The sequence below is a fragment of the Mirounga angustirostris genome, unplaced genomic scaffold (assembly GCF_029215605.1).
Source record: "Mirounga angustirostris isolate CCGP_5_RB_7025 unplaced genomic scaffold, mMirAng1.0.hap1 SCAF_12, whole genome shotgun sequence".
Lineage (NCBI taxonomy): Eukaryota > Metazoa > Chordata > Mammalia > Carnivora > Phocidae > Mirounga > Mirounga angustirostris.
This window is the reverse complement of record NW_026991720.1, coordinates 75,958,562-75,971,211: the sequence shown is the minus strand read 5'-3', so window position 1 is coordinate 75,971,211 and position 12,650 is coordinate 75,958,562. Positions and strand designations below refer to the sequence as shown.

The 12,650-nt window shown below is 42.7% G+C and overlaps 1 protein-coding gene across 1 annotated transcript in view; it reads left to right on the top strand.

Moving 5' to 3' along the window:
- Positions 1-10,160, top strand: part of GRM3 (glutamate metabotropic receptor 3) — a 99,354-nt gene extending 89,194 nt beyond the window's left edge. The window contains exon 5 of the mRNA XM_045865147.1: positions 10,087-10,160. Within this exon, the coding sequence (XP_045721103.1) occupies positions 10,087-10,160 (74 nt within the window). The remainder of the gene's footprint in view (positions 1-10,086) is intronic.
- The last annotated feature ends 2,490 nt before the right edge of the window (positions 10,161-12,650 follow it).

Sequence of the window (12,650 nt, the reverse complement as noted above, 5' to 3'; positions counted from 1 at the left end):
GGTATCTAGTTTACAGATGAACAGTTATTGACCTACTGTTGTAACCATTTAAGCAACCAGTTTAATTTCTCAGTGCCTGTTTCCTCCATTAAATATTCAGCTCAATTTATATTCATTTCCCTCCTAAATACCAGGAAGTACATGGTTTTATAAATCAAGAAATATCCTTAAATTGCTCTGAGTTCATTAGCTAAAGCATATGTTTTACTTAGTTGGCACATAATTTATGTTCTGGTAAGCATTATTCAGGCATTTTATTGTTTTGAGTTATTGTTACCAATATTGCTGCTTTTCTAATTTAATCCCTCCAGATGTAAAAATAACAACTCCATGTGTTGATGAGAATAAGTTAGTGTAGCAACAGGGTTACCCCCCCAACACACACATATATCTAGTTAGCTATTCCCACATGGCAAACTTCCCCCAAATTTTGTGCCTTCAAAACAATAACCCTTTTAAAAAATTAAAAACAAAACACAGTAACTCTTTTATCATCTCACGATTCGGTGGGCCCGGAATTCAGGCAGGGCTTGGCTGAGCAGTTCATCTGCTCTTATGAGGCCTGGACTGGGTCCTCCTGTGGTTTCAGCTGAGACCGAGCTGATCCAGAGACTACAGTGGTTCTACTCACACTTGGCAGCTTGGCAGGATGCCTTGCCACGGAATCGTAAAGAGGATGACAAAGCCTGTCGAGATTCGAGGGAAGGTCCATAGACCCCCTCACCTCTGAAATAATTTGTGGCCATTTTTATTATGCCACTTTCACCCAATTCTTCCTCCAATAGTGCAGTTTTATCAGGAATCACAAAGACGGGACACACGCAATCTTGTGTAATGCCAAGAAGTTACCCAGGCTGGGAGGTGCAGCCAAATTCATTCCCACTTAATTCTCAGGCAACAGTAGCAGAAATACCACATCACTTAGGAGCCTGGGTGAGCCACCTGACGGCAGCTAAGGGGGCTGAGAGCAGACAAAGTAATAGGATTGGATTTTAAAAGCTGAGCCGTTGCTCCAAGAAGTTGAAAAACATGACCAAACTTAGAAACAGGCATGGAAGAAAGGACGTGGTTAGGGACATCTCGGAAAACTCGTGTTCTGCAAAATGTTTACATCCTGCTAAGTGCAAAAGAGAACAATTTTAGTTATATCTGATTAGCTATACGCAGTGGGAGTCAAAATAATACAAATGAAGGGAACATTAATTTTTCTCTATTAAGTACACCCATAGGCCAATGGCTTCCAGTATTTGTGGACCATACAGACAACCAAAAAAAAAAACCCCTCTTTGAAATGGAGTTCCTAGGCCTCACCCAGAGATATGCTGAGTCATATGGTCTGGGTCAAAAGCAATCTGGTTTGTAACAGATACTCCAGCTGGTTCAATGGAAGCGGCCCAAGGGAAATATTTTGAGAGCCTCGGCCTAAACCATGCTGCCTGCTTCATCTGCTGTGATCAGTGCAGGACAGGGAGAGCCTCTGAGAGGGCCCTCAAGGAGGAAGCAGGCAGTGGGATCAGAGGGCGAGAGGTGTTCTGAACTCCCATCCTCTGCCTCGTGATGCCAACAGCCACAACCCCGTGCAGCTGCCATTTCCCCAGCTCTCTCTGGAACCCTCCAGAGAAGGCATTTCTGGCACAGAAATGGATCACGTGGCCCACTTTGCCAAAGACAGGCAATCAAGAACATAAGCTGCAAGTGTAAGTAGAGCTGCATAATCTTGAAGGAGACAAGCTGGATGTACACGTGAGGTTATGCAGCAGAAAACCCTAGGGGCCCCATGCAGGTCAGAATGTTGTTGACCCTACTATGAGCTCGTATCAGCCCGGAGTGGGGAGAGAGAGGTGAGAAATGGGGTGTGCCCAATCATTGTCAGAGCCATTATGTATCCAGACCTGGTCCTTTGGGGATGTGTGTTTCTCTTGCTCATGGTGATCATTCAGATGTACGTATGCCATTATCATTAAGAACAGTCAAGAGGCTTCTGCTGACTAATGATGCTCAGATTTGGGTCCCAGAGGAGCTGCAGGTATAATGAGATAGATTTCTTCTGCCAAAACCTTATTCAGAAAGTCACTTGTCTAGGTGGTGAAGTGCGAATGGCTTCATTAATAGAATTATCCTTTATCACAAAGGATTTTCACGTTATAAGGAGCAGTGGTATAAAAAGATCAAGTGAACAGTCTTTCAGAGTCATGCTATCATTTTCCACAGGGCTACAGCAACTGAAAGCAAGCATCTGAGGACCAGACTTTGCATTTGTCGATGGCCAAGGCTTTGAAGTACCCCAGTTAAAAGGGGGCAAACCATTGCTCAAGTCCGAGTATGACTTTATAAAAGAAAAAAAAGGCATATAATGCCCAAGTTTCTTCTCGACAGTGCAGGTCCAGAAAATCAGCATAATAGGCCTGCACTTGACAGTCGAGGGAGTCCCATAATGACACTATGTACTAGACCGGCCAGGCAAATTAGCACGTTATTTGGCAATGCACACTGAATTGATGGTCTTCTCTGCCACAGGCATAAGTATATTATAAACATAAATCCTGGCTGGCCAATCCGGGAGGAGCTGAGAGTATTCAGCAAGCTAAGCCATCTGCTGCGTCCAGGCAGAATAGACCTAGTGCATCCACATCAGACAGATGTCAATCCATTTTCCCTTTGGAGGGGAAAGTCACAGGATGCCTGAGAACCTCATTCCATCCTCTTGCACCCCTTCCTCCTTGAGGGTGGGAGAAGAGAGAGGCCCTGGCTCTCACAGATGACCCTACATGTATCGGGGAACGGATGTTCACACTTCCCCTTTCTTCTATATAACATTTCCATTGTATTTGTCTCACAACTGCCTTTTTTAACCCCTAAATCTCTTTACCTCTAATACATCACTAGGTTTTCCCCTAAGCAAACATAGCCTACCTTCTTTAATAACAGTGACCAAAGGAACTCGAGCTGGAAGAGAATGCTAAGGATCATTTATTCTAATAACCATATTTCGGGACGGGAAAACCGGAGCCCTGTCTGTTAGACACTTTAAGGAATTCGATAAGTGAAGTCACAGATAAAACTCTCAAAAGCGGCTATGTGCCTCTTCTGGCCTCTCTGGATTTTCTGCCTCAGCTCAATTACCAAATGCACGTCAGAGATTATTCTGACAGCGAGAATCTTAGCATCTGCAAATTCAGTGATTTCTTTTTTAAATTAGAAGCCTTCTCTTCAGTGCCACACATGGCAGCATCTTGTTCTATGGGCATAGGGGCGAACGTGTATTCTTCCCAAAAGCCCATTCTGAGAAGTTCAATGGCATAAACCATGTCCATCGGAGACCCCGGGGACCCCACACCCGGGCTGCACACAGGGAAGGTGTGCTATTCCCGAGGGGCTACCCACAAAGCTGCCCAGAAAACGTGCTCTGGTGAGGACAAAACAATACTGTTAATGGTGACTGGCTAAATGTTTATGTCCACGATAAAATTTCTCTCATTTAAATAGTAGTTTAAAAGTAAGCATCGTTTGTTTTTTTTAAGCCTGTCTTGCATTAAATGACATTTTACAGTTCCCTTTTGTCCTCTATCATTGAATACAATGTAAACTCAGTAACTGAAAGAGAGCCCTTCAACCAGCGATGCCAACAGTCATATGCATTTCCATGTAACTCCAAATTTATTAACGCCTTTAGGGACGTGGTACAATGCTCACAACTATGCAGATATGTTAATTTAAAAAGGAAATATGTATATAATCAAATACTGCCCGTACTTTGACTTCAGATGGTCAATTCCTTAAAGCAAGCAAAGAGTCTAACATCAATTTATTCTGTACTATTTCTCCTTCCAAGTTCCTTTTCATTTTGTTTAAGTGAAATTCACTGGAGAACATCCATACATGGAAATATCTGTATCCCTAGAATGGGAAAATGCTTATATATGGAAATTTTTTTTTAATGTCTTCCCTACCGAGAGTAATGTCAGAGGCTTTGGGATAGGGACTCCTTAGTAGGTAATTGTGATCAATTTGATGGATAATTTACTCCTTCATTCAAGAAGCTTTTGGGCTGAGGCTCAGCTCTAGGCACTGGGGATGTGGTAATGAACAAAACAGCCAAACCAAGAATACATAATAAATCAGGTGTTGATAAGCGACGTGGAGAAAATAATGTGGGCAAGGACAAATACGGCTGCATGGGGACACAGGGTTCCTGTTTTTTATACAGTGGCCAAGGAAAGCCTCTCTGATACAGCGCCATTTGACCAAGAGCATGAAGGAAAGGGAACAAGGGAGCCCTGTCTGTATCTGGGGAAATGCAAAGGTCCACAGCTGGAAGAACAGCAGAAAGGCCGAGAGGAAAATGACTAAGGATGAAAGTAGGAGGAGATGAGGACAGAGAGGGGTCAGAGCAGGAGGACCGTGGAAATCACTGTCAAGACATTTCCTTTTTTTCCTGAAAGAACTGGGAAACACGCACCAAGGGTGTGGAATGACCTGACTTTAAAAGCATTGCCTTCATCACTTTGGCTGTGTGGGCAGGACAGGAGATGGACAGCAGGCAGAGACATAATTTAGGAAGCTATGGCTGAGTCCAGATGTCCGTGGTTCACGCCAGAGGGTGGCAGCGATGGAAGCGAGTGAAGCGTTCAGACGCTGTATGTAATTTGAAGGTGAAGCTGACAAGATGAGCTGCACGAGAAGAGAGGACGAATGCTTGACATTATTTTATTAGAGTTTAACACTTGTGGCCTGATTTTGATCCCTAGACAAAGTAACACATACAGCTCTTAGTAGCTGTTTGAGCCTCAAGGTAAAGGAGCTTCTGATCCTTGCCTGAAAACACATTTGGGTAAGAAAGAGGAAAAACCAGAGACGTTGGGCAACTAAGAGGAAGCAAAAAGGATACAAACTAGAATAGCACAATAAATTACTATCCTTCCATTTTCACATTATTTATCGCACATCCACTTTCATATGCCTTGCGGGGTGGGGGGAGGAGAGAGTAACAGAACATGATTAGAAAGAAAGCATGATGGGGCGCCTGGTTCAGTCAGTAGAGCACTTGACTCTTGATCTTGGGGTCATGAGTTCAAGCCCCATGTTGGGTGTGGAGCCTACTTAAAAAAAAATAAATAAATAGATAGATAGATAGATAGATAAATAAATATATATATATATATTTTTTTTTTTTTGAAAAAAGGAAAGCAAGCATGACAGCTTATCGTGGCAACAGTGAACTGGGGTGTTTAGTCAGAGACCAAGTGGAATTTCTGTTGATAAGGTAATTAAGCTGTATTCTGGGTCATAAAACAGTACATGCCGTATTTTCTCTTTCCATGAATCTTGTCTCACAAAAAATAAGTCACTGAATGAAGAAGGCTTTGCATTCATAATCTCTAACTCCACATTTGGAAATTAAATCTTGGGTCTGTAGATTTTTATCCCACATCATCATGAATATGATTTCTTCTTAAATCTACTGTTAAATTTAAGACCATGACTCAAAGAATCTAGCCTCATTCCTTAATAACTGCCACTGTGAAGTCTGACATAGCAAGGCCACCAAAATGGTGGCAGTCGTGTCATCATCTGCACGGACAACTGGTATTAATCAGCAGATGAACATCTGGAATGCGCCCTCGGGGCCCAAGTAACATCAAGGTGATGAGTAAGAAAACAGGTTCAATAACAAAGCAGGAAGACAAAGCAACAGACAGCTGGTAGAAACTGAATTCCATGACCATAGCATTAAAATATCTAAACAAGCAGACATGCTGGGAAAAATTACTTGGGGTTACCAGGAGCAAGGAAACAGAACAGATGGGAACAAACTGGAATGTCTGTTCTGTTTAAATGTTTTACTTTTTACCCCGAGTCTGCTATATTACACAGTTATAGTAACACACTGATTCTCAGGAACCAAGTCTCAGCCACTAAATTGACTAAGAGACTTGGCATCCGTAAGAATCTATTAAATATGTTTAGCATTGATTGAGGGCCCAAGTACCTGAAAAAAATGGGGTCATTTTCCCCACAGCCTGGCCAGCCTGTGCATTACGGGTGGAAGAGAAATGGATTTCACAGTGTGAGACAAAGCAGCCTCTTGGCTGCATTGATTTCCAATGCTGCCCCTAAGTGTGTGAAGTAAAATCTGCGTTTTGATGGGTGTGAATGGCCCTTTTGTGATCAATGGTGGAACTTATTCGGTCCTTTTCCACTATCTTCAGTTTTTACATTGCATCACACCACCTTAGCCTGGAGTGACTAACACCTGCTGCTCACCTCCCACCCTCCCCCTCAACAAAGCCAAAAATAAGCCAGCATACCTCTTATTTCTGACAGAAAGTATGATTATAGAAATCTGCTTAACTGCACTTAAGAAAATGGGCTAAACTTACACCATTAAAAACCTCAGGAGAATTTCATTAGAATAATAGCAAAAGCTCATCACAAACACACGCATGGAAATGATAGTACTTTGCTCTCCCCCAGATTTCACTACCTTGGGGAATAACAGATGGGCTAAGACGGGAGGCGTATGTAAAATATTTATGAAAGGCAAAGTAATTGAGATAGTAAACTCATAAAACAGCAATTTCCTCTACTATATTCAGCAGCATGGACAAAAATGAGGATATTTTTTACATAATAAAATAAAATGTGCTGGCAGAAGCTACAGACGAACATTAAAAGAGAAGCAGAAAAACACAAGTTACCACCCGCTTCAATACACTTAAAAGTAGGGAAGAAATAACTACAGAAAGAGTCTGGTGGGGAGGGAGTTTGCTGCTGTTATTCCTGTTAAGAAAAACCTTGAATTTGTAGGACGTGTATTATCAAGGCCTGTCACTGCTGTGAATTTGTATCTTCCTCTCAAAGAGTTTCAACGCTCTAACATAGGGCGTTACCTTTAATGTCCCTGTGATGCAGGTAGGTGAGTCCAAGTTCTTCTGCAGATTTCCATAATGGTATCCACAGGGGCCCAGGGGAACACGATTTGAAACTATAACTTAGGATTTTCCATGCAGCCACCTTTGTAGCCCCCGTCCTTCTTACCCACCTAGTCAAGATCCACTCGAGTTTTTAGAAATTTAGAATGCAGTGAGCAAGAAAAATCATAAGATCACACTGAAGAACCGAGCTCCAAAACAGTATGGGGACTATCACAGTAGGTTTCTGATACAATCTTCAAAAGTGCTGAAGGGAAGAGGGTATTAGACTTATCCAAGATGGACACAGAGGGGCATGAGCATACCAGTCCCTGGTTCTCCTAGACTTACCCCCATAACCTATCATTCCTCTTCAAGCTCTGAAAATGAAAAATCTGCACAGAAATAATAAAACTTGATCCGGAAAAGATGAAGAGATTAGTCAGAATGTCAAAGGCACCATGCCTGCCACAGGATGTACACAGCCTGGGCCAGTTCTCTCCGCAGGGGTGGTGGAAAGTCATTGTCACAGTGTGGCTGGAGAAGCAAAAAGCCCTACCTGTCCCAAGACAAGACTGCCCCTATGCCTTCTCTCTCCTGGTCATTTCTTCAGGTGAAAATATTATTTCCTTCTAGAAACTTCCATTGGTTCTCCCAGTTCTTTGAAATGCAACCATTTATACAGTCATTCAGAGAATATTTATAGAGGTTCTATTCCATGACCAGCATTTGGGATAAAATAATGAAAAAGACAGAGCCCAGCATATTTTCTAGTCAAGAATATTAATAGACATAAGACACTAACAACAACAACAACAAAGAGGCAAGAAAAAAATCAGTTTTAAAATTAGGTAATATGACAGAGAATTACTGGCCAGCTATTTAAATTAGGTGTCCTGATGATAGCCTTTTCCAGGAGGTGATATTTCAGATGCAGATGACAAGAAGAAAGCCGGCACGTGATGGAGAGAGGGAAGAACATTCCTGGCAGAGATGGCAGCTACTGCCAAGGCCTGCCATCGCTGGGATGTGCTGCACTTGAGGACAAATGCAGAAAAAGTGGGGGAAAGAACCATGGAATGAAATGATTACAGAGAGATAGGCATGGTCTCAATCACCCGGGGATGTGTAATCCGGAGGAAGAAGAGCACAAAGGAGGCCATTAGGGGAGCACAGGGAGGTGACGGACATTTCAACATACTGTCACTGCTCTACGGAGAATGTGTGGCAAGGCAGCAAGAGTGGAAACAGACACCAGCAGCACAATTGTCCCGGTGGCCAACAGCCACATGATGGTGGCTCGGCCCAAGGTGGTGGACGCACAGATGGGTAGGCGGATGCGGAGAGTGAGTTGACTGGGCCACGCAACTGGTCTGACGTGGGAGGAAGGACAGAGAAGGAAGGAAGTGTCACCCTTAGACTTCTGGCTCGGGTCACTGGCTGGAGAGTGAGGCCGTTGACTGAAGAAAGGAAGACTAAATGGGGACAGGTTAGGGGATCAAGAGTTACCCTTTGCCACTTGATTTCGAGAATGCCAGCAGAGCACACATACTGAAGAGCCTGGCATGCCTCCTACGTTTCCACCCAATGGTGGTCGAACGTCACCTCACCTTGTTCTTTCTCTTGCCTTACCTAGCTTTCATGAAGCTAGGGTTACATGAAGTAGGAAGAAGCTTTACAAGGAATAAAGTAAAACCCTCACATTTGAAATTATTATCATTATCCCTTTCCATCCAGTATTTATCTCGCACCCGCTGTGTTCTTCACTACAGAGAGATAGATTATGCCATGTTTTCTCCCAAAGTTGTGCCTTTTAGTGGGATCAGGTTGTAAAGAAAATTGAACCTGATCCTGCAAATGATCAAAGGAAAAATATCTCCAAGAGTTAGCATGTCACAGGACTCTGCTTAACCTCAATCACAGAGACTTGTCTTTACGGCTTTTCTTACACACCTAGCTGAGCAATCAATGCAAAATCGAGAAGTTGTCGGTTCCCTAGTGGTGAGCCTGCTGAAAGACTTCAGTGCCCCAAATATGGTGATTGAGCACATCATCTCAAAGTTTATAATTAGTTTCTCCTTTGTGTTTAAAGAAAACCCTATGGAAAATGCCATTTTATGGGGCAAGAATATTTCCACTATCAGGCATAAATACTTCAGCAGAAAATGAGCTTATATGATTATTAACCAAGAGATATGCACTTAAAGAATGGGAAAGCTGACGTCAGCTTGATCTGGGCTTTGGCCAGGTAGCCAAGAGGATCAGTTCCTTCTCGGCAAAGCATATCATCATGGACAGGCCAAGGGATGCAACATAAACAGCTCTAAAAGGAAATGAAAGGCCATCTCTGATTCTCTTGGCTACATAGTTGTGCAGCCCATGGAAACAGGGGCTCCTTGCTTTTTTTGTCCTCATTCAGTAAAATGACAAAGCCGTATGTAGATTTCTCATAAAAACAAAACCTTTAAATTAACAAGAGATATGAATTGCATCGAGGAAAACTAAATGCCGTAAAAAGAACGAATATACATACCCATGTTATACTCACACCCTGACAGTGTCGTCACTGTTGTCATTAACAAGAGCCTCATCCCTTTGGAATGTCTCCCCTTCTGAAAATCGTTAAGAAACTGAGTTCTCAGCACCCCAGCCCTTGCTAGAGTGTTCACAGAGGTTATCCACTTGAGCAATGAAAATGCATCAAACCATTCTGTAAGGCAGTGGAGTTCACAGGTGACTCGTGAGACTACGTAAGAGGCATCCCTGCCCAGAGAGAGCAAAAGTAATTGAGGTACTATAAACCGTAATTAATTTAACAATCTTTAAGAAAATTGCAGTGAGCTTTCAACTTTGCACATTCTATCTTAACCAGTTTATAGTTTACCAAAGCTAATTTTAAATCCACGAGCGACTCCTTTCAACAATGATGATGCTCACAAATTCTCTCTCCAAGAGGGACATTAGTGGAAGTATGCACCAGGATACCAAGCTAATTTTGATCAGAACACATTTAGAAAGCTGACCTACTACAGCCTTAAGTCACTTAGCCTTTTCCAAAGCTAAATTAAAAATGGGTTTTTGAACTTAATTTTACCTAGTGTCTGGGATTATCCATTCCATTACCTATGTGGCTTATTTGACTGAACTGAATTTTCTGACCTGCTTTGTTTTCCAGCTTCTGCAAGCACCTATGTCCCAACGGTGTGCAATGGGCGGGAAGTTCTCGACTCCACCACCTCATCTCTGTGATTGTGAATTCCAGTTCAGTTCTTGTGTTTTTAGACTGTTAGACAAAAGTGCTCGCGTGCAGCTCCAGAATATGGAAACTGAGCAAAAGAACCCTAGTACCTTTTTTTAGAAACAGTACGATAAATTATTTTTGAGGACTGTACAGTATATAGTGATGTGCTAGAACTTTTTAGGCTGATTTTAGCGCCCCTATTATTAACGATTCCCTGGAACATGGAAATAACCATTGTTTACAAGAGCTGAGCATTGGTGACAGGGTCTGACAGGGTCAGTCTAAACAAAAATATGGTGGCAATATTAGGTAACTTTTTTTCCTATGAAGTTTTTTGTAGGTCCTTGTTGTAACTAATTTAGGATGAGTTTCTATGTTGTATATTAAAGTTACATTATGTGTAACAGATTGTTTTTCTCAGCACAAAATAAAAAGCATCTGTATTAATGTAAAAATATTGAGAATAAAACCTTCAAGGTTTTCCAGCATGGTGGATAATGGCTTATTCTTTTTTAATCACTCCAAGTAATCTGAATATGTTGATTTTAGATTATTTCTATTTTTAATGTTGGATGTAATTGTCTACTGTGCTTCTCTTTACACCTACATACGCTCTGAATACAAGTTGTTACCCTGCTAGAGAGTTCTGAGCATATCTGGACTTCGCAGATTACAAAGATCAGAATTGGACGACGCCACAACTATCCGGCTGTGTCAGTGGCCAGGTGACAATACACATACAGGTTTCTTTAAGCCACATCTGTAGGGCAGCCCAGAATTTGCCCAAATGGGCCTCTGATGCAGTAAGTAGAGGGTTCTTGGCATGCAGACACTGTGGCCTGCCGGGGAAGGCTGGATAGCTCTCATTTTCAAAAGCATAAAGACGGGAAACTATTCTAATAGAACTATTCTAAACTAACCAGGAAGTTACTAGGAAGGAGGCTGGGAAAGCATCCTGTCAATCCATTGGAAAATCACTCTCACCACTGAGAGCTAAATGGGGCAATAAAATGCAGGATATGTTATGTTCCAGTGCATTTCCAAAGTCTCAGTAACAATACTCAGGCACACAGGTTTGTCATTAAACTTAAATATTTTACTAAGCTCAATACAGGAGTGAACAGGCAAAGCGTGGATAAAGTAAAACCAGCTTATTTGTACCCACACTTTCCTACTTCCCCTTGTAAACCCTTCGGTCACAAATCGTTTATCAGTGTAGGAAAATTCACTAAGAACTCATCTTCCTGCCAGGTCGTATTCCAGGTACCATGACTAGAGAACATATTCATTTCCTGGGGCTGAGTTAACAACTTACCACAAACAGGATCACTTAAAGCAACAGAAAAATTATTCTCTTACAGTTCTGGAGACCAGAAGTCCGAAATCAGAGTGTTGGCAGCACTGTCCCCCACCAGAAGTTCTAGGGGAGAATCCATCCCATGCCTCTTGTAGCTTCTGGGGTTGTCAGCTTCCTTGGCTTGTGGACCCATCACTCCAGTCTCTGGCTCCATCTTCACATCACCTTCTGTGTGTCTAGCTTCCCCTCTGTGCATTTCTGATGACAATACTTGTAATTGGATTTAGGGCCCACCTGGATAGTCCAGGATAATCTCATAGCAAGAGCCTTATATTAATCACATCTGCAAAGGCCCTTTCTCCAAATAAAGTAACATTCCCAGGTTCCAGGGGTTAGGATATAGACATACCCTTTGCGGGGAGGGGCACTCTTCAGCCCATGAAAGAGGGATCATTCAATGTAGTTCCTGGCTTTAAGGAACATAAAGGCAGGAAATTATTCTAATGGAAGAAGTGTGACTGAGGAAAATAGTGAGAGGAAGGAGGAGGAGACTGGAGGATAGGAAGGGCCCATGGGCTCAATAACCAGGGCCTGGTTCATTGGGATGTACCAATGCTATTTTTTTTTTTAAGATTTTGTTTATTTATTTGAGAAAGAGAGAATGAGAGAAAGAGAGCATGAGAGGGAAGAGGGTCAGAGGGAGAAGCTGACTCCCCGCTGAGCAGGGAGCCTGACGTGGGACTCGATCCTGGGACTCCAGGATCATGACCTGAGCTGAAGGCAGTCGCTCAACCAACCGAGCCACCCAGGCGCCCCAATGCTATTTTTAAAACATCTAGAAACTGTGAGCAGGTACACACAGCCAACAGGCCTGGGCTTGAAGGACATACAGTGAGGAGTCAGATGTTTGAAATTCTCTCCTCCCTTCTGAATGCATTTGGATCAGCAACCTAACCAATCCATCCAGAATGCACAACAGTGCAAACCAGTCCCCGAACTCATATTCAAAGAAGAACCTGGATTTGGGGGAGTGGGTGGAGAGGACTGGGATATAGATTCAAGACCTGAGATGGTAGAAGAGTGTCCTGCTGTGGTGGACAGTGGTGGGAGTGCTAGGTAAGTATGACCCAAATGAGAATCTGTTCAAGATAAAGACTGAGGCAAGGCTGATGGGAGGGAGAATAAACATAATCCATTGATG